At 37.9% G+C, this 22,623-nt stretch overlaps 1 protein-coding gene across 1 annotated transcript; it reads left to right on the forward strand.

The window, feature by feature from the left end:
* Positions 1 to 2,963: 2,963 nt before the first annotated feature.
* Positions 2,964 to 21,286, forward strand: ALF4 (aberrant root formation protein). Its single transcript, XM_086648935.1, has 15 exons — positions 2,964 to 3,174; positions 5,255 to 5,388; positions 5,465 to 5,641; positions 5,743 to 5,892; positions 7,226 to 7,298; positions 8,657 to 8,835; positions 12,111 to 12,170; positions 12,323 to 12,473; positions 12,574 to 12,633; positions 16,438 to 16,709; positions 18,464 to 18,535; positions 18,866 to 18,943; positions 19,060 to 19,242; positions 20,262 to 20,313; positions 20,820 to 21,286. The coding sequence occupies exons 2-15, from the start codon at positions 5,296 to 5,298 to the stop codon at positions 21,038 to 21,040; spliced, it is 1,821 nt and encodes a 606-aa protein (XP_086505061.1). The 5' UTR covers positions 2,964 to 3,174; positions 5,255 to 5,295; the 3' UTR covers positions 21,041 to 21,286.
* Positions 21,287 to 22,623: the final 1,337 nt, after the last annotated feature.

Here is a 22,623-nt window from a genome sequence, read left to right on the forward strand (position 1 = left end):
AGAAACTTCAGCTATGTAACATTGGCCACATCCTCAATTAACTTTATTCTTCTTTTTCTTCTTCTGAGATTAATCCAAACTTCTAATAACTCTAATCAACCTCCTTCCACGTAATGATTCCTCTTCATCTTTAGGGCACTTGATGGTGCAAAAAAGTTTGAAAGGCCATAGGATAATACAAAAAGTATACTCAACTCGCCTCTTGGTGCTGATGTCAAAAATTGCCCTTCTGTTAGATCAGCATGAAAAAGGGAATTGATGCATGATAGCCTCTGCTACGTATGAATCCTCCGTTATGTAGGGGGTTGATTAGCCCGACGTTCCTGCTTTTCAACTCTGCTTCCTGCTCTGCTTCTCTTTATTCCAACTTCTGGCTCCTGCTCCTTGCTCCCTGCTTCAGCTCCTTGCGCCTGTTCGTCTGTTCCCGAGTGGGGAAAACCTGCAAAGGGTTCGAAAACCGCTCCGACGCTCAAGCCAGTCAGGATGCTCTTTGCAGTAAAAGAATGAATATTGATTGATCCTTTTGAGGGGCGAGTTATGAGAACTCTGAGTTTCTTCCGATCTTTTTGGGGTAAAGAGATCGTGTCATGTGAAGGACGATGTCGGGGGCCTTTTATAGGCGATGTTAGGCCGACTGTGATTAGTGGCGGTGGTGAGGCGGTTGCCGTCAAACCGAAGGGGAAGTTTCCTCTTTTGAGTATCTAGGGTTTCTCTTAGAGTCTATCCCGGATCTTTGATAAGTGGAAGTTTCAAAGTTTAAGGATCGCTTGGCGCTGCTGCTTCCCCAGTTTTGGGCGTAAGACACTGGTCGAACTTGTGCGGACCCTCCTTTATTCCTTTGCAGACCCCAGGGATGATCTGTCCATGTCAAGGGCATCATAGATCTTTTCTAGAAAGAGAGAGAAAAGAAAAAAATAGAGAGAGAGAGAGAAAAAAAGTTTATGTTTGAAGGTCGCCGGCCGGAAAATTGGTCGGCCGACGACTTTCGCCGGAGAAGATGATGAGGTGTCGAGAAGATGAAGTGGCAGACAGAGGTGATGAGATGGAGGAGCCTTTTTTATAGCATCTTCTAAAATTAAAAGCCCCTTAGCAATAAAAAGAAACATAAAAAGTCAATCTTATTTGACTAGTTTTAAGAAAAGTCTTTATTCCCCGGAGAATTTTCTTTATTCCCCAAAGTCGCGGCCATTCCGAAACTCTAGGTTGTTTCGTCTACAAATTTCTTGATTATTTACTTACTCATTGTTTAAGTAGTTTAGTTACTTTATTATTTCATCACAAAATCAAAATCGAAAAAAATCCAAGTTAGTTTTAGGTTTAAGAGTGAGTTTAACTTAGTCTCTGTGGATCGACTCCGGTCTTACCGGGTTTTGCTACTTGACACCCGTATACTTGCGGGTATAGACCTTTTAGGGTAACGAACCCCTCTCCAAAATCTTAATCTAAACTGGTTGGTAATCAATCCCTACGAAAGAAAACGAATCTAAATCTAAACGGGTCCAAGTCTTGAAGAAATTTTTGATCAGTGCAGTTGCGTTCTTGAAGAAAACCTAAACCCCTAAAATCAAGATCTAAACAGTTGTGTTTCTTGAGTCTGGAAAGTTAAAGTAGAGAGAGAGAGAAAAGGGAGAGAATTGAGGAGAAATAAAGGCGTAAAGTGAGAAGTGGGTAGATAAACAAGCTTGAAGGGTGTTTAGAGTATAATACAAATTTAATTATCATGTTCCACATAATATAGAATACATCATGAGTTGAATGAGCACAATAACCACCAAATTAAAACATCTTGTGCTCTTTTTAAAAGCCATATAAAAATGCTTAAGACCAGCATCAGAAGGCCTCAAAGCCCATCTATTCCTCTATTATATATGTTGTCTTAAAAATCATATTTAACCATATTGAATATCATTCGACTTCTTAAAAACATTATTTTGCCCATTTAAAACACTATGTTTCCCACTGTAGATTGTATCCTTATATATTATTTTGTGACCAATCGAAGAATAGTTGGAGATTTTAATTTTTCAAAAAAAAAACTCGTCCTATTACTGAATGGGCCTGATCTCGGGCATGATATTTTATATAAGCATATTAATGGATATCAAAATATTCGACATTCGATCCGTATCTGTATTCGAATTTAAAAAAAAATCTGAAATTTCAGATATGATTTAGATATTCCTTATCGGATACGGAGACACCAATATCCAATCCGATAAATATCTGTATCTGCTAAATAATATAAAAAATAATAAAAATATAAATTTTATTAGTAATAATATATAAAACAGGACAATTCTAAAAGCACTCCCATTTCTAATGTCGAAGTTGCCCTTAGAATCTTAGCTTGTGAAGCTTTGCAAACTAGTTTGCACTGCTTTGCAATCTGATTTACAGAGCTTTGCAAACTGGTTTGCACTGCTTTGCAATCTGGTTTACAGAGCTTTGCAAACTGGTTTGCACTGCTTTGCAATCTGGTTTGCAGAGCTTTGCAATCCCGTTTCCATTGCTTTGCAATCTGGTTTTGCCTTGCAATGACTTTGCACACACTTTGCAATCTGGTTTGCAGAGCTTTGCAAACTAGTTTGCACTACTTTGCAATTTGATTTGTCTTGCAAAGCTTTGCGATCTGATTTGCAGAGCTTTACAAACTAGTTTGCAATCTCGTTTGCAAACTGGTTTGCAATCTGGTTTGCAATAAGGTCAGTTTCGTCTTTTCCGTATATTAAATTATTTACAAAAATGCCATAGGGAGCTAAGCCTATAAAAAGTTGATAAATCATTTTTAACCAAAACTCAAATGTTTTAGGGAGTTTTGGCCAAATTCCCCTATATTGGTTGAGATTTATTATTTAGATCTAATGGTTAAGAACTTCATCTTAAAATATAAAATTTTGTTTTTGGTTCAGATATCGGAAATTATTCGATATCTATTAATATTATCGTAGTTGAATTCAGATATTGAATAATTACCAGATATCAGATAATTTATCACATATCGGATACAGAAATGTTTATATTTGATAAGCTATCGTTTACAAGCCTAATTTCCTATACTACGCGGGGCACTTGTGTTTGGGGGGCAGGCCGCTCAGCCCCCTAGTTGACACCACTATCAATTCGTCATGTAATTATTGATTAGTGAATCAATTGTGAAGCATCAGCGTTAGTAGTGTGAAAATCAATAACAATAATCATAGAGAAGAAGGAAGAGGAGAAACATTGTGGAGGCTATGAATCTCATTCCTATTTAAACTAGGGTTACAACTTAACAAATATATACTAATGATAAAAGACTAAAAGCCCTTAAAGGGCAAATTACTAAACAACCCATAACTATTATATATATTATTCTAACACCCTCCCTCAAACTCACGATGCGATTTTGAAAAGTATCGAGAGTTTGCTAACTAAGCAACGAAAGCGTGGAACCGAGTGTGACTTGGTGAACAAGTCACTGCTAAACCAAATACTGCTAAACTGCTAAACCAAAATCCAATATCCGATACTGCCAACCAAAGTCCAAAAACTCGATGTTGCCAACCAAAATCCAATATCCAATACCCAATACTGCAAACCAAAATCTAATACTGCTAAACCAAAATCCGATACTACGAACCAAAATTCAATACTGCAAATTACTGCCAAACTGCAAACGGAGAAGATGCAATCGTTGGACAGAAGAAGATGCAAATGCAATATTGCCCAAAGGAGGAAGAAGATTCAAATGCAATATTGCCCAAAGAGGAGAAGAAGATGCAAATGCAATATTGCCGACATTCAAATGCAATATTGCCAAAGGAGGAGGAGAAGATTCAAATGCAATATTGCTCAAAGAGGATAAGAAGATGCAAATGCAATATTGCCCAAAGGAAGAGGAAGAAGATGCAAATGCAATATTGCCCAAAGGAAGAGGAAGAAGATGCAAATGCAATATTGCTAAACATTCCAAATGCAATACTGCCAACATTCAAATGCAGTATTGCCCAAAATTCAAATGCCATTTTCAAATATTTCAATACCACCACCTCCTCCAAATTCCAAAACCAACTTACCCAAAAACCACTCAAATCAAATCTCAGCCAAAACTATCATTCAATACCTCTTAAACCATTCAATACTACCATTCAATGCCCACTCAAAACTACCAATCAAATCAAAACTCCCACTCAATACCATTCCACCTTCTCTTATATTCAAAAATTTTGTGAAGAGTAACGAAACTAAGCAAACCAACCACCTTTTTTTTTACACCAAAGATCAAAACAATACCAAACAAACTAGCTAAAGAAATACGAAGAAAAAGTGCGAAGTAACAATACCACATCTGCAACGAGAAAATAACTTTTCTGCGGAAGCCAAACGATCCCTTGAGAAAAAATAATCCTCCAGCTAACGAAACAACTCCAAACACATCCTTCTTCTCCAACAATGAAACTACCCAAAACAAAACCTCTTTTCAAACTCTCTAAAACCGCCTCCTTATCCCCATGAAAACAACCAACAAATCCCACTTTATAAACCACCATCAAATCCCCTTCTTCCTGATTTTTCAAAACCTCTTTCAAAACTACTTTCTCTTACCTCCAACAGAACAAAACTATTACCTAAATCAAATCCCAAACTAGGCTTCCAACAAAACTACCCATCTACTTTAAAATCCCAAAGAAAACAACTCAGACATACTACCCGATAAATCAAAACCACCTCCTTTAATACCAAACTAAATCAAAACTACTACTTTACCAAACCGCCTAAATCACCTTACCATTGATTAAAACCAGATTCTTTAAAATCCCACCAAAATCACCTTACCAAACCGCCCAAATTACCTTGAGATTAACCAGTTCCTTTTAAAAACCCAAACCAAATTTTCAAAACTACCAACAAATCAAACTCTTGAAAAAAAAAACACCAACAAAAATCAAAACTACTAAACCTTCTTCAAATCTGAAACGAGGCCAACAAATTCACTAATAAGACCAAACCAAAACCACCTTCATCTTCTAACTCAAACCATAGAAAAACTCCATTAACCATGCTCTGATGCCATGTGAAAATCAATAACAATAATCATAGAGAAGAAGGAAGAGGAGAAACATTGTGGAGGCTATGAATCTCATTCCTATTTAAACTAGAGTTGCAACTTAACAAATATATACTAATGATAAAAGACTAAAAGCCCTTAAAGGGCAAATTACTAAACAACCCATAACTATTAGGGAGATTTTATATATATTATTCTAACAAGTAGAAGAGGGAGAGGGGAAATTAGGAGAGGCACCGGAAACAACCATGTCAGTAGAAGAGGTAGTAAGGGTTAAAACAGCAACCCTTCCTACTGCCGTTCATCGACTTCAATCAATCTTAACCAGTACTTGCTACAAGGTGACTTTCCAATTAACTTCATTCTTTCCCCCTTTTATTCGTTTAATCTCATTTATTTAAATTTTATTTTTTCTAGATTGAAACTGGAGATTTTCATCAATCCGAAACTGCACCTATTGAACTCATCGAATTCCTTAATTCTGTCTTCGAAGATGTTGTTTCGAATCCAGACAATGAAACTTCAAAGAAAAACGCATTTTTGGTTCTTGCAGAGCTTCATAAATTTCTTTCTTCAACTTGTTTGGATCATCAGGTACATTTTAAAGATTCAACTGCAAACCCTAATTTTCTTCCTTTTTTTTGAACTTCAATTGAACTCATTTTGTTGTTATTTTTTTTTTCTGGTTATGGCAGAATGTACTAGATGTTCTTTCGTTTGAGCTTCCAAAGACAGTAGCAAAGTTAGCAATTGTTTCAGATGAATGTAGAGAGACTGTGGAAAATATTATAACTCACATTATATCAAACTGTAATCCGCGGGATATGCTTTCAGTTCTATGTGAGGTAAATTTTGAAATTAACTAATTGATATTTGTTAGCTAGCAGATTTGAACCTTTATGCACTAGTACTTTCACTTATGCACACAATACATTGTCGCGTACAACTTGTTCTTGAAAAAGAAAATGTGCCTTAAGAGTATGTTGTTTGTGACACCCACATCCTCAATCTCAATCTCAAGCCTGTCGTCTTGAAATCCAAGATTGAGACATCCAAACTGGATTTTTCGCATCGCCCACCACAAAAACCAACTACAAGGTTGCCTTTCCAGCTTGCAATGGCTTGGAAAAAAGTAGATATATAGGTTAATACCTAACAGAAATATTTTCACGAATCTAAGGCATGGGTAGGCAAGCTCAATTTATAACTTTAAAAGGTAGGAGATTTTCCAAAACTACTACAGTATTAGCAATTGACAAAGCAATTAGAATTGATGCTAAGGAAGTAACAATAATAGCAAATTATGCAACTTGTACATCACCCTATGTTCTTTAATATATAGGTTTTCGAGTCTCATAACTCTGTCCTTCAAAACTAGCCCCTATGTGGTCCATGGATTGTCTTATCTGAAGAATGACAACACAATAACAATTGTCTTCACATAATCACATTTCATTAACCAGTACCACATCTTTTTTATAACAACGAAAAAAATAGAATATTGATGTTCAAGTGTACTATATTATAAAGTGGAATCCGAATATGGAATTTGAGTACCAAAAGATAATATGAATAATATGATTTTGTTATGCCAAATTCTTGTTTGGTCACCAAGGACTAATTGTCCAACTGAAAATACCTCTAACAAAAATGTCCAACTGAAAGAAAACTGTGAACAAATGAAAATACCTCTAACTTACGTCTAACATGCTATGCCTTGGATAGCCAGAAAGTATGTTTTCCTTGCATTTATTTGCTTATTCCTATATAAGATTTACACTAGTATATCTATCGGAGCCCAACACGGGTGATAGGCCATCCACGAGACCAATACACTTGATGTCTTAGTTATCATGTATTTATGTGCTTGCGTTCTATTCGTGATTCTTTTTTTTTTCTTTCTTTTGGATCTACCGTTGTTACATATTTTAACAAGCCATCAACGAAATATAGTTTAATGGTCTAAAATATTTAGTACACGAGATATACACACAAAAATTTAGTACCTTTAGAAGTTCGCAAGGGTCGGAATCGTGTGTCCTGCGCTAAGTCAGCAAAACACGAAGACAAAGTCCCTATGTTATATCATAGCCTATTTCTGTAATTCCTTGTTCGACTCTCTCATTTGGGGTGCTATTCTTTCATTGATTCTGATGATATTGCTAACAACTGGAACAGGCACTAGACTCTCCTGTTACAATGTTTGAGAAACCTGCTTATTTTGCTCCACTTTTGAGTGGGCTTGAAAAAGGTATAATTATCAATAAGGTGCAGAACAGTTTTGCTATTGTATACATTTGAATCTGATGGACCTAGATACATGTACTCATTGCTTGTGTTTTTTTGGGGGCTAGATATGGTGAAAGTTCTTTTTGAATGTTCACTAGGTGCATCAGAATTTTCATTCAATTGGGATAGAAGGCGAGACAATGAGATTATTTTAGTGCACATTTCAGTTTTATACTTTTATGTTTATATATCGAAATTTTAGTTAAGAATCTATATGGAAGACAAAAATACCATTCTCTGAAGCAGTTCAAAATTTCCAATTCTTTGGTAGAATGAATGTTTTGGGTTTCCTGCAAAAACTCCGTTAGCTTTTTTGCAATGATTTTTGGGAAACAAGAAAATTTTCCGTGGTACGAAATTTCATTTGGAAAATTTTGGCGAATTTTTTGTTTCCTCGAAGCCCCCCACCACCATTTCTTCTCCACGTCGGTAAGGGTCACCGACAATCTACCATTTCTAATGACCTTCAGTTTTTTGTCTTCTGATCTTTTTCTCTCATCTCTCTTGTCTCCCCCCTCTTTCTCACTTTTTCCTCCCTCTCTTTCTTTCTCTCTGTTAATTCTCTCTCTCTATGAAACCTTAACTCTCTTTTCTCTCTAGCTTTACTGCCTCGGCGAAGGAAAGGGGTTCCCTTCCCCGAAAGCCCCTGCTTCTTAGATGAAGGGGAATCAGGCGAAACCCTAAAACTCTCGAGAAAGGTTTCCACCCCTCTTCCTCGAGGGTATCAGACCCTCGATCGAAGGTTTCGTGGCAGGTTAACAATTAAATCAGCCAGAAACATCTTGTGGCCGACCAACCACGCCACATCTCGTGCTCACCTGAAACGGTACCTCTTCGTCTAAGAAGAAAGGTGTTCTGGTGAAGGGAACCCTTGCCTTCGCTGATATAGTGAGAATAAAAACAGAGAGTTAAAGTATTTTTGAGAGAGATGAGAGAGATTTAGCAGAGTAAAAAGCGGAGGAAAAGCAGAGAGAAAGAGAAAGAGGATGGTGGTGGTGGTCGTCGGAGGTGGTGGGAGGAGATGAGGAAGAAGGAAATGTTTTTGTTACTCTGGAGAATTTGATAAGACCCACACTTTCCCTTCAAATTTTATTTAGAAAGTTTTCTTGTTTCACCCAAGCGGCGGCCTTTTTTAGAAAAAAATTAAAGTAGTGCTTTAGTTTTATTTTATTATCCAGTATAACTGGTCAGAGTATCTGCTGATAATGCTGACTGGTTTCTTTTTCATTTGTCCTGCAGGTACTTGTTTCTATATTCCATGATTAAGATAATGTCTTATTAGCAAGGAGTAATTGTCATACATGTTTTTTTTCTTTTTAGTATTTCTTTCCCTACAGAGACGTCAATTCGAACAAATAAAAGAAGCAATACCTGCCGTTCTGCATGTGCTAAAGTTTGTATGTGCTGAGACAAATGACGAAGTTAAAAGTTCTATTAAGGACTTGATCGCCAGAACAGTAAGCATTGCAGCTTCCATCCGAGAAGTTTGCCAAAAGTTGGTTCGTGTCTCTTTTCATTCTTTCTGTTTCAGTTTTTTTGTTTTTTTGAAACTTCGAATCCATATGTTAGAAAGAGGATAGTTACAAACTGAGGAAAAAAAAGGATAAAAATTAAGAGGCTACTTTACATGTTGCGCATTCAAGCCTCCCAATTGTACACAAAATCTTTATAAGATAACGTTTGGTAGGTTTCTAGACCAATGAACATCACTCCTTTGACATCTTCCTCTGCCGAGTTGCTATTGCTATTTTCCTCCTTGAGTGTTTTGTTGTTTCTCTCTTTTCAGTTGCTCCAGATTATAGCTTTTGGGATCGTGTTCCAGATTTCTTTACCCCATCTGTTCTTCTTGAAGCCTTGCCATTGTTTTAAAGGTTGACTAACTGTCTTAGGCCTACACCAACTAACCTTGAGTGAGCTTATGAAGTAATTCCATATGTTTAAGGCTACATGATAAAGGATGAATATATGATTCCTTGAACGCCCTCGACCTCTAGATCACTATTAGCATTGCCCTCCTTGAAAGTTCTAATATTCCTAAATTTCCAAATGGACCAAATGAAAGGGACCAGAGATCTTTCCTATGCTTCTTGGCTCCCAGCCTATTCCATTGCTCCAAAATATCCTTGTGAGATCTCGAAGTGCACCACTGAATCCCAGAAGCCTTGGCAAAATAGTACCACAACTTGGTGGCTGTGCGCAGTGGATTAAAAGGTGGTCTGCTAATTTCCTCTTGACTTTAACAACAGATAAAGCTGCTCGGAATGATCATACCACCATCTGAGGTTGTTGAGGTTTACCTATCGAGGCCACCCATACACCAAAGCCAACTCTCGGGGGTATGGAGGGAGACAAAATGAGTTTGGCTATATATTTGCAATGTCGTTCCGGCTCTTTTGAGTTTAGTCTCTTGTAACATTGACTAACCGAGAGGCTGTCCTTTTCTTCTTGCGACCAAACCTTGCTATCCTCTTCATCTAAAGAAGGCTTGAAGGCATCCAGTAGCTAAAGGAGATTCCAGTAGATGGGTATCTCCCAGTCATTTAAGTGTCTCCTGCACACCAACTCCCAAACTTGGTGCTGCCAGTTGAAATTGTCAAGGACAGAAGCTTCTTTGTTCGAGGAAATATAGTAGATTGCTGGGAAATGATCCTTAAGGGTGATTGGATGGCACCAACTATCTTTCCAGAAGCTTAAGCGCCTGCCACTTCCTAGTTTCCACTTGGTAATATTGTTGAGTTCCTTTGCTTTTGTCGCGATGCCTTTCCAGACTGCAACCATAAGGCTCCTTGATTGTTTTTTTGGCTCCAACCTCCTTGTTCCACTCCATACTTGTGAGTGATGATCTACCTCCAAAGAGATGATCTGTCGTTCATATGTTTTAAGTTCTTAATACCCAACCCTCCTTCATTCAGATCTCTGCGTATGAACAGGCGACCCTCCATAATTACTCTTTGAGAATGAACTGAGGCATACTAAAGAGAGAAAGAAAGTACACTAGAAGAGCTAATAGATTTGCTTTGATTAGATTGAGCTTACCCCCTCTAGACAACGTTTTTGCCTTCCAAGCCGAAAGTTTCCTGTTCACCCTCTCTATCTGGGTCTCAAAGAAACTTGCATTTGTAAGATTACCCCGAGGGGAGGCCCAGATAGTTAGTTGGAAGAGCACCCTCTGAGCAGCCTAGAACCTCTAGATTAGCTTGCACTCCTTCATGAGTTCTATTTAGGACTGGAGAGACTGTAGACTTGGAGTAATTCACCTTCAGCCCTGATGAAAGTTCAAACAAAATGAGATATCTTTGAGCTTGCTGAGCTGATCAGTGGAGTCCTGTAAGAAGAATAAAGAGTGATTAGTAAACTGAAGATGGTTCACTTGGCTCCCATGATCTCGCATTTTGAACCCTTGAATCCAATTCTCCTCCTCAGCCTTGCACGTACTTACGTTTGCTTAAGACCTAGGCAACTAGCAGGAATAAGAGGGGTGACAGAGGATCACCTTGTCTGATCCCTCTAGAGCTCTGGAACGGTTTAGTGGGATTACCATTGAGCTCTGGAACGGTTCGATATCTTATCCTTCAAGAAAGTGAATATAGTCCCTTAAATTGATTATTTTCAATTTATTTCTTTAACAATTTGGACGGGCGCCTTTAGAATCAATAAAAACTGATTATTTTTTTTGTTTCTTTAACATTATTTTTTTAATTAACACCTAAACAATTTCTTAAGTGAATATAGTCCCTCAAACTAACAGAATGGTTAAAAATTAATCCAATTTACCCCCTGAACTAACTGTTATACTGCAGATTAGCTCCTAGCCTAACTGTTTTAGGGTAATTAGGGGTGAATAACTCAATTTAGTCCCTAACTTAACTATTTGATTGCATATTAGGCCACTAAGATACTAGCCTATCATACTAAACAGACGTTAATAAGGATACCAACATTTCTGCGGATTGGTAAAATTTCCACGGACGAAAATGTTTCCACGAAAAGTTTCCTCTTTTGGACCGACCGAGATTTCAATCGAAACCGAAATTCATTCCTTGAGTAACGCTCATGATCTAACTGTGTGCGAATACCATCACAAACTAACACAGTTTGTTAACTAATAACTATCATGAGTAGGAATGTTATCTTTTGGTTGATATTGCCAAAAAGTTATTCAACTTACCCCCGTAAGTGACTGTGTAATTGTTAATACCTCCTCAAACTAATAGATTGCTTTAATCTGTTTTATACATCATTTTATGCTTCATTATGGTTTAATAATCTTGTTATATACAATGGCATCGTAATTCGATTATTTCCATGGATTTGTAAAGAGCCAGATTAAGTAGTCCATTGCACAGAGTCTGTAGACTCTGGTAAAGAGCCAGATAAAGTCTTCCATTTTTGTTTTTCAGAACTAGAGATATACTCCCTCCATGGAAGCTTCCACAAATGGGATAGCCTCCTACTCACTAAAAGAGTTCCCTCAGACCCTTTAACTAAAGCAGCAGACGTTACTTCTGTTTTCGTCTCATGAAGGCATAACAAAGAACCACAAAAGTCCTTAACAACTTTTCTGACCGTAGCTGCTTGGTTGGACTGCGAAGACCTCTTACATTCCATAACAAAGAAACACAAAAGTCCTTAACAACGTTACTTTTGTTTCAGTAGCTTATTAAATTGTGTGTCTATACACACACACACACACACACACATATATATATATATATATATATATTTATATATGATCTTGAACCCTGGTTAATTTGATATCTTTTTAATGCTACAGGATGGCAAAAGAAAAGAACAGCTCCAAGCTCTACTTAGCTTATTTGTCCTAGAAACAATGGTTGGTATTATTTTGTGTTAAATATTTAAGTGGGTGTTCTCATTGTTATTGGGTTTGCAATTTTGTCATTGCCTGTCCATCTTCTTCTTTAATCTTTCGAATATCTTATTTTGTGGTAGCCTTTCACTACATGGTTCACTATTGATGTGCAGGTTCATATTTCATGTTATCTGGCAAATGAAATTTTAATCTGTAATTCTTTGCTGGTAGAAATGTCACGCTTCCTTCCATTTTGTGGTTTGTCATATCTTGGATTGATAACTGGAGGTGAAGTTGATACAGCTATCAATATCATCTCTGGAGGTATTAACACATGTTCTTATTCTTACCTAATGACCAACACTTAAAATTCTTTTCTGAAGTCAAAATAGTTATTCAACTGACTCTCAACATTCCAATGTAGAGGATGACGGCGATTACGTAAGCTGTTTTTCTTTTGTCAAGCAAGGAGCATGTATTGCAGGTTAGTCGGGACCTGTTTTTGTTTGATGTATACCTTTAGTTTCCACCATTACGGTTGGAACCCTGAACAGACTGTCGGTGATAATTCGCAGGAAGGTGAGGATGATGTCAAGCCATCATCCCCTTTTACACCCAAAAGAATCCTGTATTTGTTTGATGTAAACCTTAGTTTCCACCATTACGGTTGGAACCCTTAACAGACTGTTGGTGATAAGTCGCAGGAAGGCGAGGATGAAGTCAAACCATCATTCCCATTTATGCCTAAAACAACACACGTGTTATCTGCAATTCATTACTTTCTTCTATCAGCTCCTTTGCTATAGTGACGCCCAAATCCATAATATCAAGATTGCCCCCATGATCTAAGATACCTCCAATTATAATCAGGAGGAGCACATACCATGAACGCCTCAAAACTCAGAACAGATGATTCCCTGTACCTAAGATCTTGAAAAACTAATAACTAGTTGGGTTAAAAGCCAAGTAGATTCCTAGACCCTAAGACATTGGTAGCTAACCGAAAATTCAGTCACATGAGATGCAATATATAACAAAGTACGAAAAAGGCAAAAATTATATTTTACATGGACAGAACGTCCTCAAATGTGTTATTGGACCACTAAACCATTTTAATGGTTAGTATCTGTCAGGAATGATCCCTACGGGTACAGGCAGCTTACAAGATAAGGTTCCTCATATTACAAGTCTGATCTTGTTTTGAATAATTTGAATTAATATTAAGAGAAAAAAAGGGGAACTACAAGGACAGGACAAAAACTTAGAGCATAATCAACGCCACTGTCACAAAAATTACATCAAGACATCCTCCCATTTGGAGATGAAATCAAAACAAGAATTGTCTCTCGCCCAAGCTAATTGCCTACTCCAATGAAATAGAATGATAAGGACATCCTCAATCTCCAGACTAGAAACGCCATGGGATTCTTTGAAGGTTTGGTTGTTCCTATCCGTCCAAACAGCCCAAACTATAGCGAAAGGAACAAGTGCCCAAAGGTCCCTCATGATCCGGTTAGCACACAATCCATTCCATTGCTCCAAAATCTGGTCGATAGACTTTGGACTGCACCAGTTGCTACCGCAAGACGAGACAAAGAAATCCCAAATAGGATTGGCTTTCGGACAATGAATGAGTAGGTGGTCCACTGTTTCGCTATCCTCCTTGCATCGGATACATCTATTTGGCCACGGCATACCTCTCTTTTGGAGCTGCTCGATCATTGGAAGCTTTCCCAAGACAGCAGCCCACACCACGAAGCTAACTCTAGGAGGCACTCTAGGCGACCACAGCGATATGAACTTGAAAGAGTAGGAGTAGGGGGCTGGACCCTTGATTCTTGTGTAGCACTGCTTAACTGATAGGGGGTCTTTCTCATTTCTGCACCAAATCTTATAATCATCCCCATCCTCTAAAAGCCGAAACCCTTGAAGGTGATCCATCAGGTGGATGAAAATTTGGATTTCCCAATCATTTAAATTCCTTCTAAGAGTGATATCCCAGACTTGGAGCTCTCGAGAATAAAATTGATGAACTGAACCCTCTTTAAGGACTGCAATGTGATAGATAGCCGGAAATCTGTCCTTGAGAGCTATCGGAAGGCACCAAATATCCTCCCAAAAGTGAATGGTCTTGCCATTTCCTAAGCTCCATTTTGTGATGCCATTAAGTACATCTGCCTTGGAAGCTATACCTCTCCAAACGCTACAGACATAAGGTTGCTTAACTTTCTCCTGACACCACCCACCTTTCACCATCCCACGCTACAGCCATAAGGTTGCTTAGCTATACCTCTCCAAGTCTGATCTAAGTAAAGCTTGGTGTCTAATTAAGATACAGATTATTTGTGTCTATTCGAATAACAAGCCTCTGTCCTCCCAAATCGGCGACATTACCAGAGCTATGGGTTGTTCAAACCATATGAAAATATGACCTACGATCATGCTCTATCATGAGCAATGTTGTACTAAGTCAAGCTATAGAAAGTAATAAAAAATCATAACAATTGAAAATTCAATTAATTGTGCAAATTAGGTTAATGCGACTACAAAATACTAAACTACGATCAAATTAGTTATTAAAAATTATCAGTCAACCATCTACTTTTCAAAATACTAAACAGTCAACCATCGTCATAAAACTTTCGTTAAGCGCGCGCGCACACACACACACACACACTAGGTATAACCTGTGCCATCATCACAAATGCTTTCGTTAAGCAATTTACCCATTAGATTTACCCATGAGAAGAGCTGGGTAACATATCTATATCTGGGTCTCCCCCTTGGTGCGTAGGGGAAGACTTAAATGTCATTAGATTCACCCATGAGAAGAGAAACGGGAGGAAAGTAACAACCAACATGAGAAACTTTGAGGGGGTGGATCTCAAGGAAGTATATTCTGGATCTACCACGTCGAAATTCATGAAGTCTTGCCTGATAGTTTTCCAAGTTCTGAGATAAAAACTGATAGGGAGTTTGTTCGGCCTCGGCGCCTTATCACCTGCCAGACCAGTGTTTACCCCTAAAGCCTTCTCTTTAAAAAGGGGCTTCAAGTATGTTAGAGGTTCCCGACACAATTAGACGTAGATTAATGCTGTTAATGTTTGGAATCCAGCTACACGGTCCCTCTTACAGGTTGCTGTAATAGTCAGTGATAGCCTTCTGTGTCAGGTTATCGTCTTCCGATCTGGTGTTGTTCACCGCAGTAAGCTTGATTTTGCTGCACCTGGCTCTGTAGTTTATGACCTCAAGGAATTTTTTTGAGTTTTTGTCCCCTGCCTGAAGCCACTGGAAGCTTGATTTCTGCCTCGGGCTAATTTCATTTGGACTCAATAACGATTCGAATGAGTTTTTTGCTGTTTTTCTCCTATCAATCTCCTCCTTATTAAGACTCTTTGTTCGTCCAGAAATTCTAGGTCATGAATCTCCATTTGATGTTTTCTCATGTTAAGGGTGAACGTTTAAACTTTTCGGCAGACCCCTCCTTCAAATGTTTCTGAATGAATGTAGTTTGTTCCGAAGTTTTCTTCCTTCCGTCTCCCCAGGGCTATATTGATCCCACCACTGCGAATTTTTGGGAGGAAATCAGAATGAAGTATCCATTTTTCCTCTAGCCGAAAAGGAGGCAGTTTGGTTTTAACATTCTCCGTGGTAAGCCAGACAGGGTTATGGTCGGAGGATGGCTTTGGCAGAATGGTCTGAGTAGCACCCGGGAAATTGAGCTCCCATTCTAAATTTATTCGGAAGGGGTCCAATTTACTCATTACCATTTACCAGAGAATCCTGGTGGTTTGACCAGGAGAACTCCATGCCGTTATTAGGCTGGTCAATTATATGATTTCTATTGACCCAATCATCGAAAGCCTTCATAATTGGAGAAATCTTAGTGTTGTTTCTAGTCTCATGGGAAAATCTGATGGCATTAGAGTCACCACAGATGCCCATAGATTCCTCCATTTGTCTGCTATATCATCGAGCTCACGCTGAAAATCAGTCTCAAATATCATCATGTGTAAACCTCTGTAATTGCTTCAGTGTACACTTTAACATAACTATGTTTTTCTTTCTCTCCCTAAGAAATCTGGGTTTCTCTCTACAACGAGATATGCATTAATTAGTTTTAAAGATCTATCCAAATTTGGTTTGGTTTAGGAAACCTAAGCAAAAGCTATTTAAGAAACTCTTTACACTTACGTAACACTTTAAAAAGTGCGCATCGTTGTAGGCTTGTAGCTATTTTTTACATCGCACTTTATTTCTTCATCTTCTATCCTCTTTTTATTTGCAGTCATTTGCGGCTATATGTACAATGAGGTTACAGTTGCTGCTAGGGAGGATTTCGCTGTCGTCCAGCATAAACTTCGGGGTGGTAGAAACAAGAGGTGGCAAGCCATAGGCATGTTAAAGTATGTACTTTCGTCCACTGATCAGCCATGGGTACTGAAGAAACAGGCGATCAAGTTCTTATTAAGCATGCTTGATGAAAATATCCATCAAACATGTGATGATGAAAAAGTCGATTGCTCGTTATACATGCCTACTCTTTTCGTTGCTCTGCAGGTACTCTTTTGCATATGCTTGTTTTTTTGAGTCATTATTGTTCCTTTTTTTTGCGTATGGACAAAAGGAAGCTTAGTCCAAAAGTAATGCAAAATGAGAACGCAAACCCGTAAATGAGGAAGAGGCCCCACTAATTTAATGTTACAATCGTACTAGGAGCTCTTTATAGAGAAGACAAAAAAGATCTTAGTTTAATTAAGTGAAAATCGTAATAAGAGCTTTTTATAAAGAAAACTTCATAAAAAAACTCCTAAACATGCTAAACTTTCGAAAACTTGTAACTTAGATTACATAAAAGTCATTTTAAATGTTAAATCGGGTTAATTCTTTTTGACCCCGAATTTGGGACCACCCGTTTTGGCCCCCAATTTTCCCCTCTTTTCCAATTTCTTCCTTCCATTATGTCATTAGTTTCTCTTATTATTTTCTAAGTCCGTTTTTCTTTCCCTCTCTTCCACTTCATCTCCCTCTCTTCCACTTCATCTCCTTCTCTTCCACTTCATTTCATTCATCTCCACTTTAGTCATTGCCTGCAGAGGGTCATCTGTTCGCCGGCATTCTGTCGGCGACTCTCTCTCTCTCCTATTACTCTCTCGACCATCACTCCCATCTTAATCCTTGAAATTTTCATAAAATTTGTCGAAAAACCCTCTCGACGCACAGAAGAAGCCAAGTCTAGTGGGTTCATTAGGTATCGTAATGGGGAATTAAATGGGTGGAGGGAGAAGGATAATACAGGTAAGTTGTGGCATATGGCACAATCTGAACTCTTTGTTTTTTGACGCCTTTGAACTTCAATGGTTCCATTGTAATGTCATGTGATGACTCTTAGAGCTTACTTCTTTGCACTCCTCAGGTGTAGGAGGTGCAATATGCATCTCAGTAGGAGGTTTCAAATATATATTATTTGATTATTGGGCAAAACTGTTACTTTGACCATTAGTTGTCTGATCTTAACCTTCACTGCCATAGTGCCATGAAATGACTCTTGTCATCAATTTGTCAAAATTTTTGGCCATACCAGATTGATCTAAACATTATGCTCAAACTTCAATAGAGGTTTACTCTTTAAAACAAAGATGCCTACGACCAGAGTTGTCTACATCAGAGTTGTCTACATCGTAGGCGAAACTCTTAAGTTCAGAACTCTTTAAATATGTAGTCGTTGAATTTAAGTTCAGAACTCTTTATATAAGATAGCTCTGTAAAAGAGACTCTAAGCACACTAAAACTCCCAAAACTTGCTACTGTGGATATCTTATAAGGTTATATCCTTGCGACTCTTTTTTGATATATAAGACACCCAATACAATAATTTATGACCTCTGAAAAGCTCTCTAAGACCTGTATTAAATTTATTGAATTAGAAACTTATCTAAATGGACACGTAATAAAGAAAATAGAAACGATTAATAAACGATCTACTGGGTTGGGGTCTTGGGGATCCCCTTAAAGGATCTTGATTCACATTATTATTTGTGTGTCTATAATTCAATACCCTTGAAACCTAAGTCGTCGAAGTAGAAAACTTTTAGGAGTTATAGCGCATGAGAAGAACGCTAACTTTATTTGATCAAGAAATCCTGAAGAGTGATTTTTATGACTTCGGAAATTGTTGTTTTCATATTCCGAATCGCCCAAATGTTTACCATAAGATTATCCTAAATGATTTTCTGACCAGAAAGAGCCCTCTAATCCCTGTCTCGACAACAGTTTCAAGTGACTTTTTCTTTCCACTGAATGCAATATTTCAGGCCATTGAGAAGGTGATTATATATGCTTCAAGTGCAGAGTTGCGTAAGAATGCCTTTTCAGCGTTGAAAAAGGTGAGTATCTGAAGTATATTCAAATATTTTGATGTGACTAATGCCCATTAGTATTTGGACAGTGGTACTTGTGTTTCTCTGTCTTTTTCTTTACTAAAATCCAATATTTCTTCTACTTTTGTTATTCATACCATACTGTACACTGTAGACAACTGAGCTGTAAATGATCTTTAATTATTGCTTTTAGCAAGTTTTATCTACATTCATCCATGTTCACGTGTGCTTTCGGGAGGATATTGTGGTTAAAATCATATATTTGCGTTGGTGTACTATTTTCCTTTGTCTATTGTTGCTTCATGGATTTTCTAATGTATTCAACAATTTGACAAGGTACTTGGCGACATTCCATATCACGAAAGGTTTGACATCTTTAAGGCTTTGATAACAAATAGCAGTTCCCCTTCCATGGTAATCCTGTTTATCCAGAACTGGTGTACATGTTCCTAGCATAATTATGTTTATAAATCATTATAATGAAGGGTTCCATTTGCATGGTTGTAAAAAGTGGAGTTGTTTTTGTACAGATTGCACTTCTTTTAGATCTTGTTAGAGGGGAACTAGTCGTGGAAAATTCTAGAAGAATAATCAACTCACGGGACGCTTCTCCTAGTTCACTGTTTTGGAGCTCCAGTGTCCTTGACTTGGTGGAGTTTGTTTTGAGGCCTCCAGACGGAGGGGCCCCGTGCCTTCCCGATCAGACAGACGCTGTATCTTCTATCTCCCGTCTTACTTCTATATGCTTTTGATTGTTCACATCTAAAAAAATGTTCAAGAGATTAATTGACTCCTAGCAGGCGGACGAGTTAATTCATGATGAGCTTTGTAGAAGAAAAATATAGAGAAGGAACTTTTTAAAGAACGTACAGAGCATTAGAAGTTACAATTAAGTAGCGAGATATTTTTAGGGGGCCATTTTAGGAAGCTGGTCATTTTTGGATGGCCATTCGGTGAAACTGGTCATATTTAGGGGGTGAAACGATTTGCCGAAGTTAATGAATTTGTTTAGGTCCCTACAATTTGCGTCTAATATCTCCCCCAGCCCTCTTCCATCTATCTTCTATTTTTATCTCCATGAAAATAAGTTGAGAAGAAAGTATTGCACCCGTTTGTTATATAGATATATCTTAACCACTTAACGTCTTTGCTTAAATCAAATCTGAACTGCTTAGTCAGGAAAGATAAAAAAAACCAAGCTATTTTATTATGTCGATTATATCTATAGTTCACGTAAAGACACTTGTGATAAGTTTTTGCGTCTCCACTTGTCACCTAACGTTTCTGCTACTTGCTGATATTCCTGCTTCCAGTATCTACTGGCGCATAATAACGTTTCATGCTTCTCTATTTTTATTTACAGTGCTTGGACTTCAGTGTGTCAAAACATATCTTGCGCACATTAATAATTTTTACATTATGGGGACCTGGAAGAAACACCTTTAAAACTAGAGATACTAGTTTCTGCACATTATCGTAGGGAAAGTCTGACATGTCTGAGCGCGAAAAACTTCTAAGACAGCTCTTGAGCTAATTCACTGTCTGACCTTAATATTGACATAAAATGAGTGAATGTTTTTTCCTATTAAACTGTGGTTGCCACTCTTTTATTTTTGATATAAAGATCAAAAGAGAGACACCTTTACTGCTTAAAAATTATAACTTGTCATTATTAATATAATAGTGTTAGTTAATTTTCGTACTCAATTGACATGTATCACATTATGTGCAGGTTTTATCTGCTCTCAATTTGTACAGATTTCTTCTCCTAACTGAATCAACAGGTAATCATTGTCGTTGAAGAAAGTAAAAAATTAGCAGGCTATTGACGTTCTTAAAACTCTGATATCTTTTGGTGCACATAATTCATTTCTTTCATTATTAACTCTTGTGTCTTCGTTATGATAAAAAGTTCTCAGTTGTTCGATGTAGCAACCTTTCGACTGTATGGATATAATGATTTTAGTTGACTTGTTGATTGATTCTCAATTTTGCAAACATGGCATATATACTGAAAGTGAATATTTAGTTTCGTGGGTTTTATTCTGACCACCCACCTCGCACCACTCAGCTCCCTTATAATAAATTATGTTGAGTGAGAGTATGTTTAATTACCCAATAATGGGTGCCTAAGCCCGACCTAGTCCAGCACAGCCATGAAGATGTCGTGTCTAAAGACTGTATGGCCTACCAGAAAAAGAAAAGATTGAAACTAGTGGTGGTATAATTTGGTCAGAGACTACTATGTGGTTAGTCGTCTTCTACATTTTTACATGATTACTGATTGCAGGGAAAACAAATTACACGGGAGTTTTGTCGAAAGGAACATTGCAGAAAGTTCATACAGAGTGGCTTCTGCCTCTTAGAACCCTAGTAACAAGGATGATGGTGGAAAACAAAGAAGATAGCAGTGAGATGGCAATGGACATAAATTGTTCCTTCAATCCAGTTGAGATGGTTTTGTACAGATGTATAGAACTTGTGGAAGACAAGTTAAGAAGTTTTTCATAGTTTCTCATCTTATGCTTTTGAAATTATGTTTACCTTTTTCAGGCTAGGTTCATAAATACAACAACAATGACTTGTTTTGAGTTCAGGCTCTTTACCAACTATCAGTGACAGGAAGATGAGCCTTATATTAGAGCTGCTGCTAGTGTTTGTTTTATTGTTGTATTCCCGAGATTTCTCTGCTAAATACTTGATAAACCCCAAAGGTTTGGTGGGTTTGAATGAGTTTTGGACATTAGAATTTTAAAAGTAACCCGTCAATAATCTTAATGGACATAGAATACCAAAGCTCGAACAACCCGACTTGACAAGGGAAGAAGACCATGAACAACTCATTCGGTCCGGTCCCCGGACCTAGTTTTAATCTTGATAACAAAAGCTATAGATAATAGAAGTGAAATTCTTGCTTCATTATAGAATATTAGTGGAGTTTTGGACTACAAACAAAGTTGCCCCTTAAATCAAATCTAATTAAACAGAGTGTTGAGGCAGTAGCTGGTCATGTTTGAGCAACTCAAGGTGTCAATAGATTGACTTGAGGGGCCTATGCCAGCTTAACCTGCACGTAAAAAGAACGAGCCTTTGATAAAGCTAGCAAAAAGGTGGACCCGTAACGTACCACTTAAGTCTTACTCTAACCAGAGAAACTGTAGGGAGTCCGATAGGATTCTCCTAGGCATCTTGAACTCTGTTATACTCTGGAGGCAAACAGAGCGGTAGATCAGAGTAAGCTTTGCCCTTGAATCCTCTCTGACCAGAGACAAAGCAGAGGGGCCTACGGAACACATGGTTCGTCGAAGGTGATCAATCGCTACCTCACAAACTTGTAAACATAACACACGAGAAAGGGATGGGAATCCAATCTTTACAATTCTATTGATTTCTCCATACCTTTACACTAAAAATGACTTGAGCGTCGAAGTGCCGTTACAAGTACCTGTCCCCCATGTCAAGTCTCTATTTCCACAAGAACAACAAATCAATCAAGGTTATAAGGTTATTATCCTATTGAAAATCGGGAAGCCGCTTTTTGATATTATCAGTTTGGCGCCAGAAAAAAGTGTTGACACTTCACCAGTCACCAATGTTTGTCGAAGAACCCTCAACATATACGTCATCATCATGTGTGGAAGCGATGCTCGATCAAGAAAAGGTGGGTATTGTCGTATTGACATGATACAACTCTCTGAGGTTACGGGAAGAGCTAGGCCAGATGACGAGACAGAAAAACCGAAGCAAGAAAAGAACCTCTCTAATATCTCATGAGGAATCTGTCCAGCACACCTAGTGTTCCTTCTTCTACTCCCTTCATTACTACGGACAGGGACTCAGGGAGCTAGAAGTAATATAAAAACTCGAAGTAGAAATAAAAAGAAACAACAAGAAAGAAGAGGAAAGACGAAATATAGCAAGAATTAGAAAGGCTTCAGAAGGAGCATAGTGTTGCAGAGATAGAAAGGCGAAGAACACCATCTGACCATCCATCATGTCTTGGAGGTAGAGCTTGGGAGGAAGAAGGACCCACATTCAACTCCTTGATGGTATAGCAGTTTTTTTTTTTTTTTTTTTTTGTTGAACTTTGATGG

This window comes from Eschscholzia californica, unplaced genomic scaffold (genome assembly GCF_041429995.1).
Source record: "Eschscholzia californica isolate CP2 unplaced genomic scaffold, dmEscCali1.0.p SCAF_6, whole genome shotgun sequence".
NCBI lineage: Eukaryota > Viridiplantae > Streptophyta > Magnoliopsida > Ranunculales > Papaveraceae > Eschscholzia > Eschscholzia californica.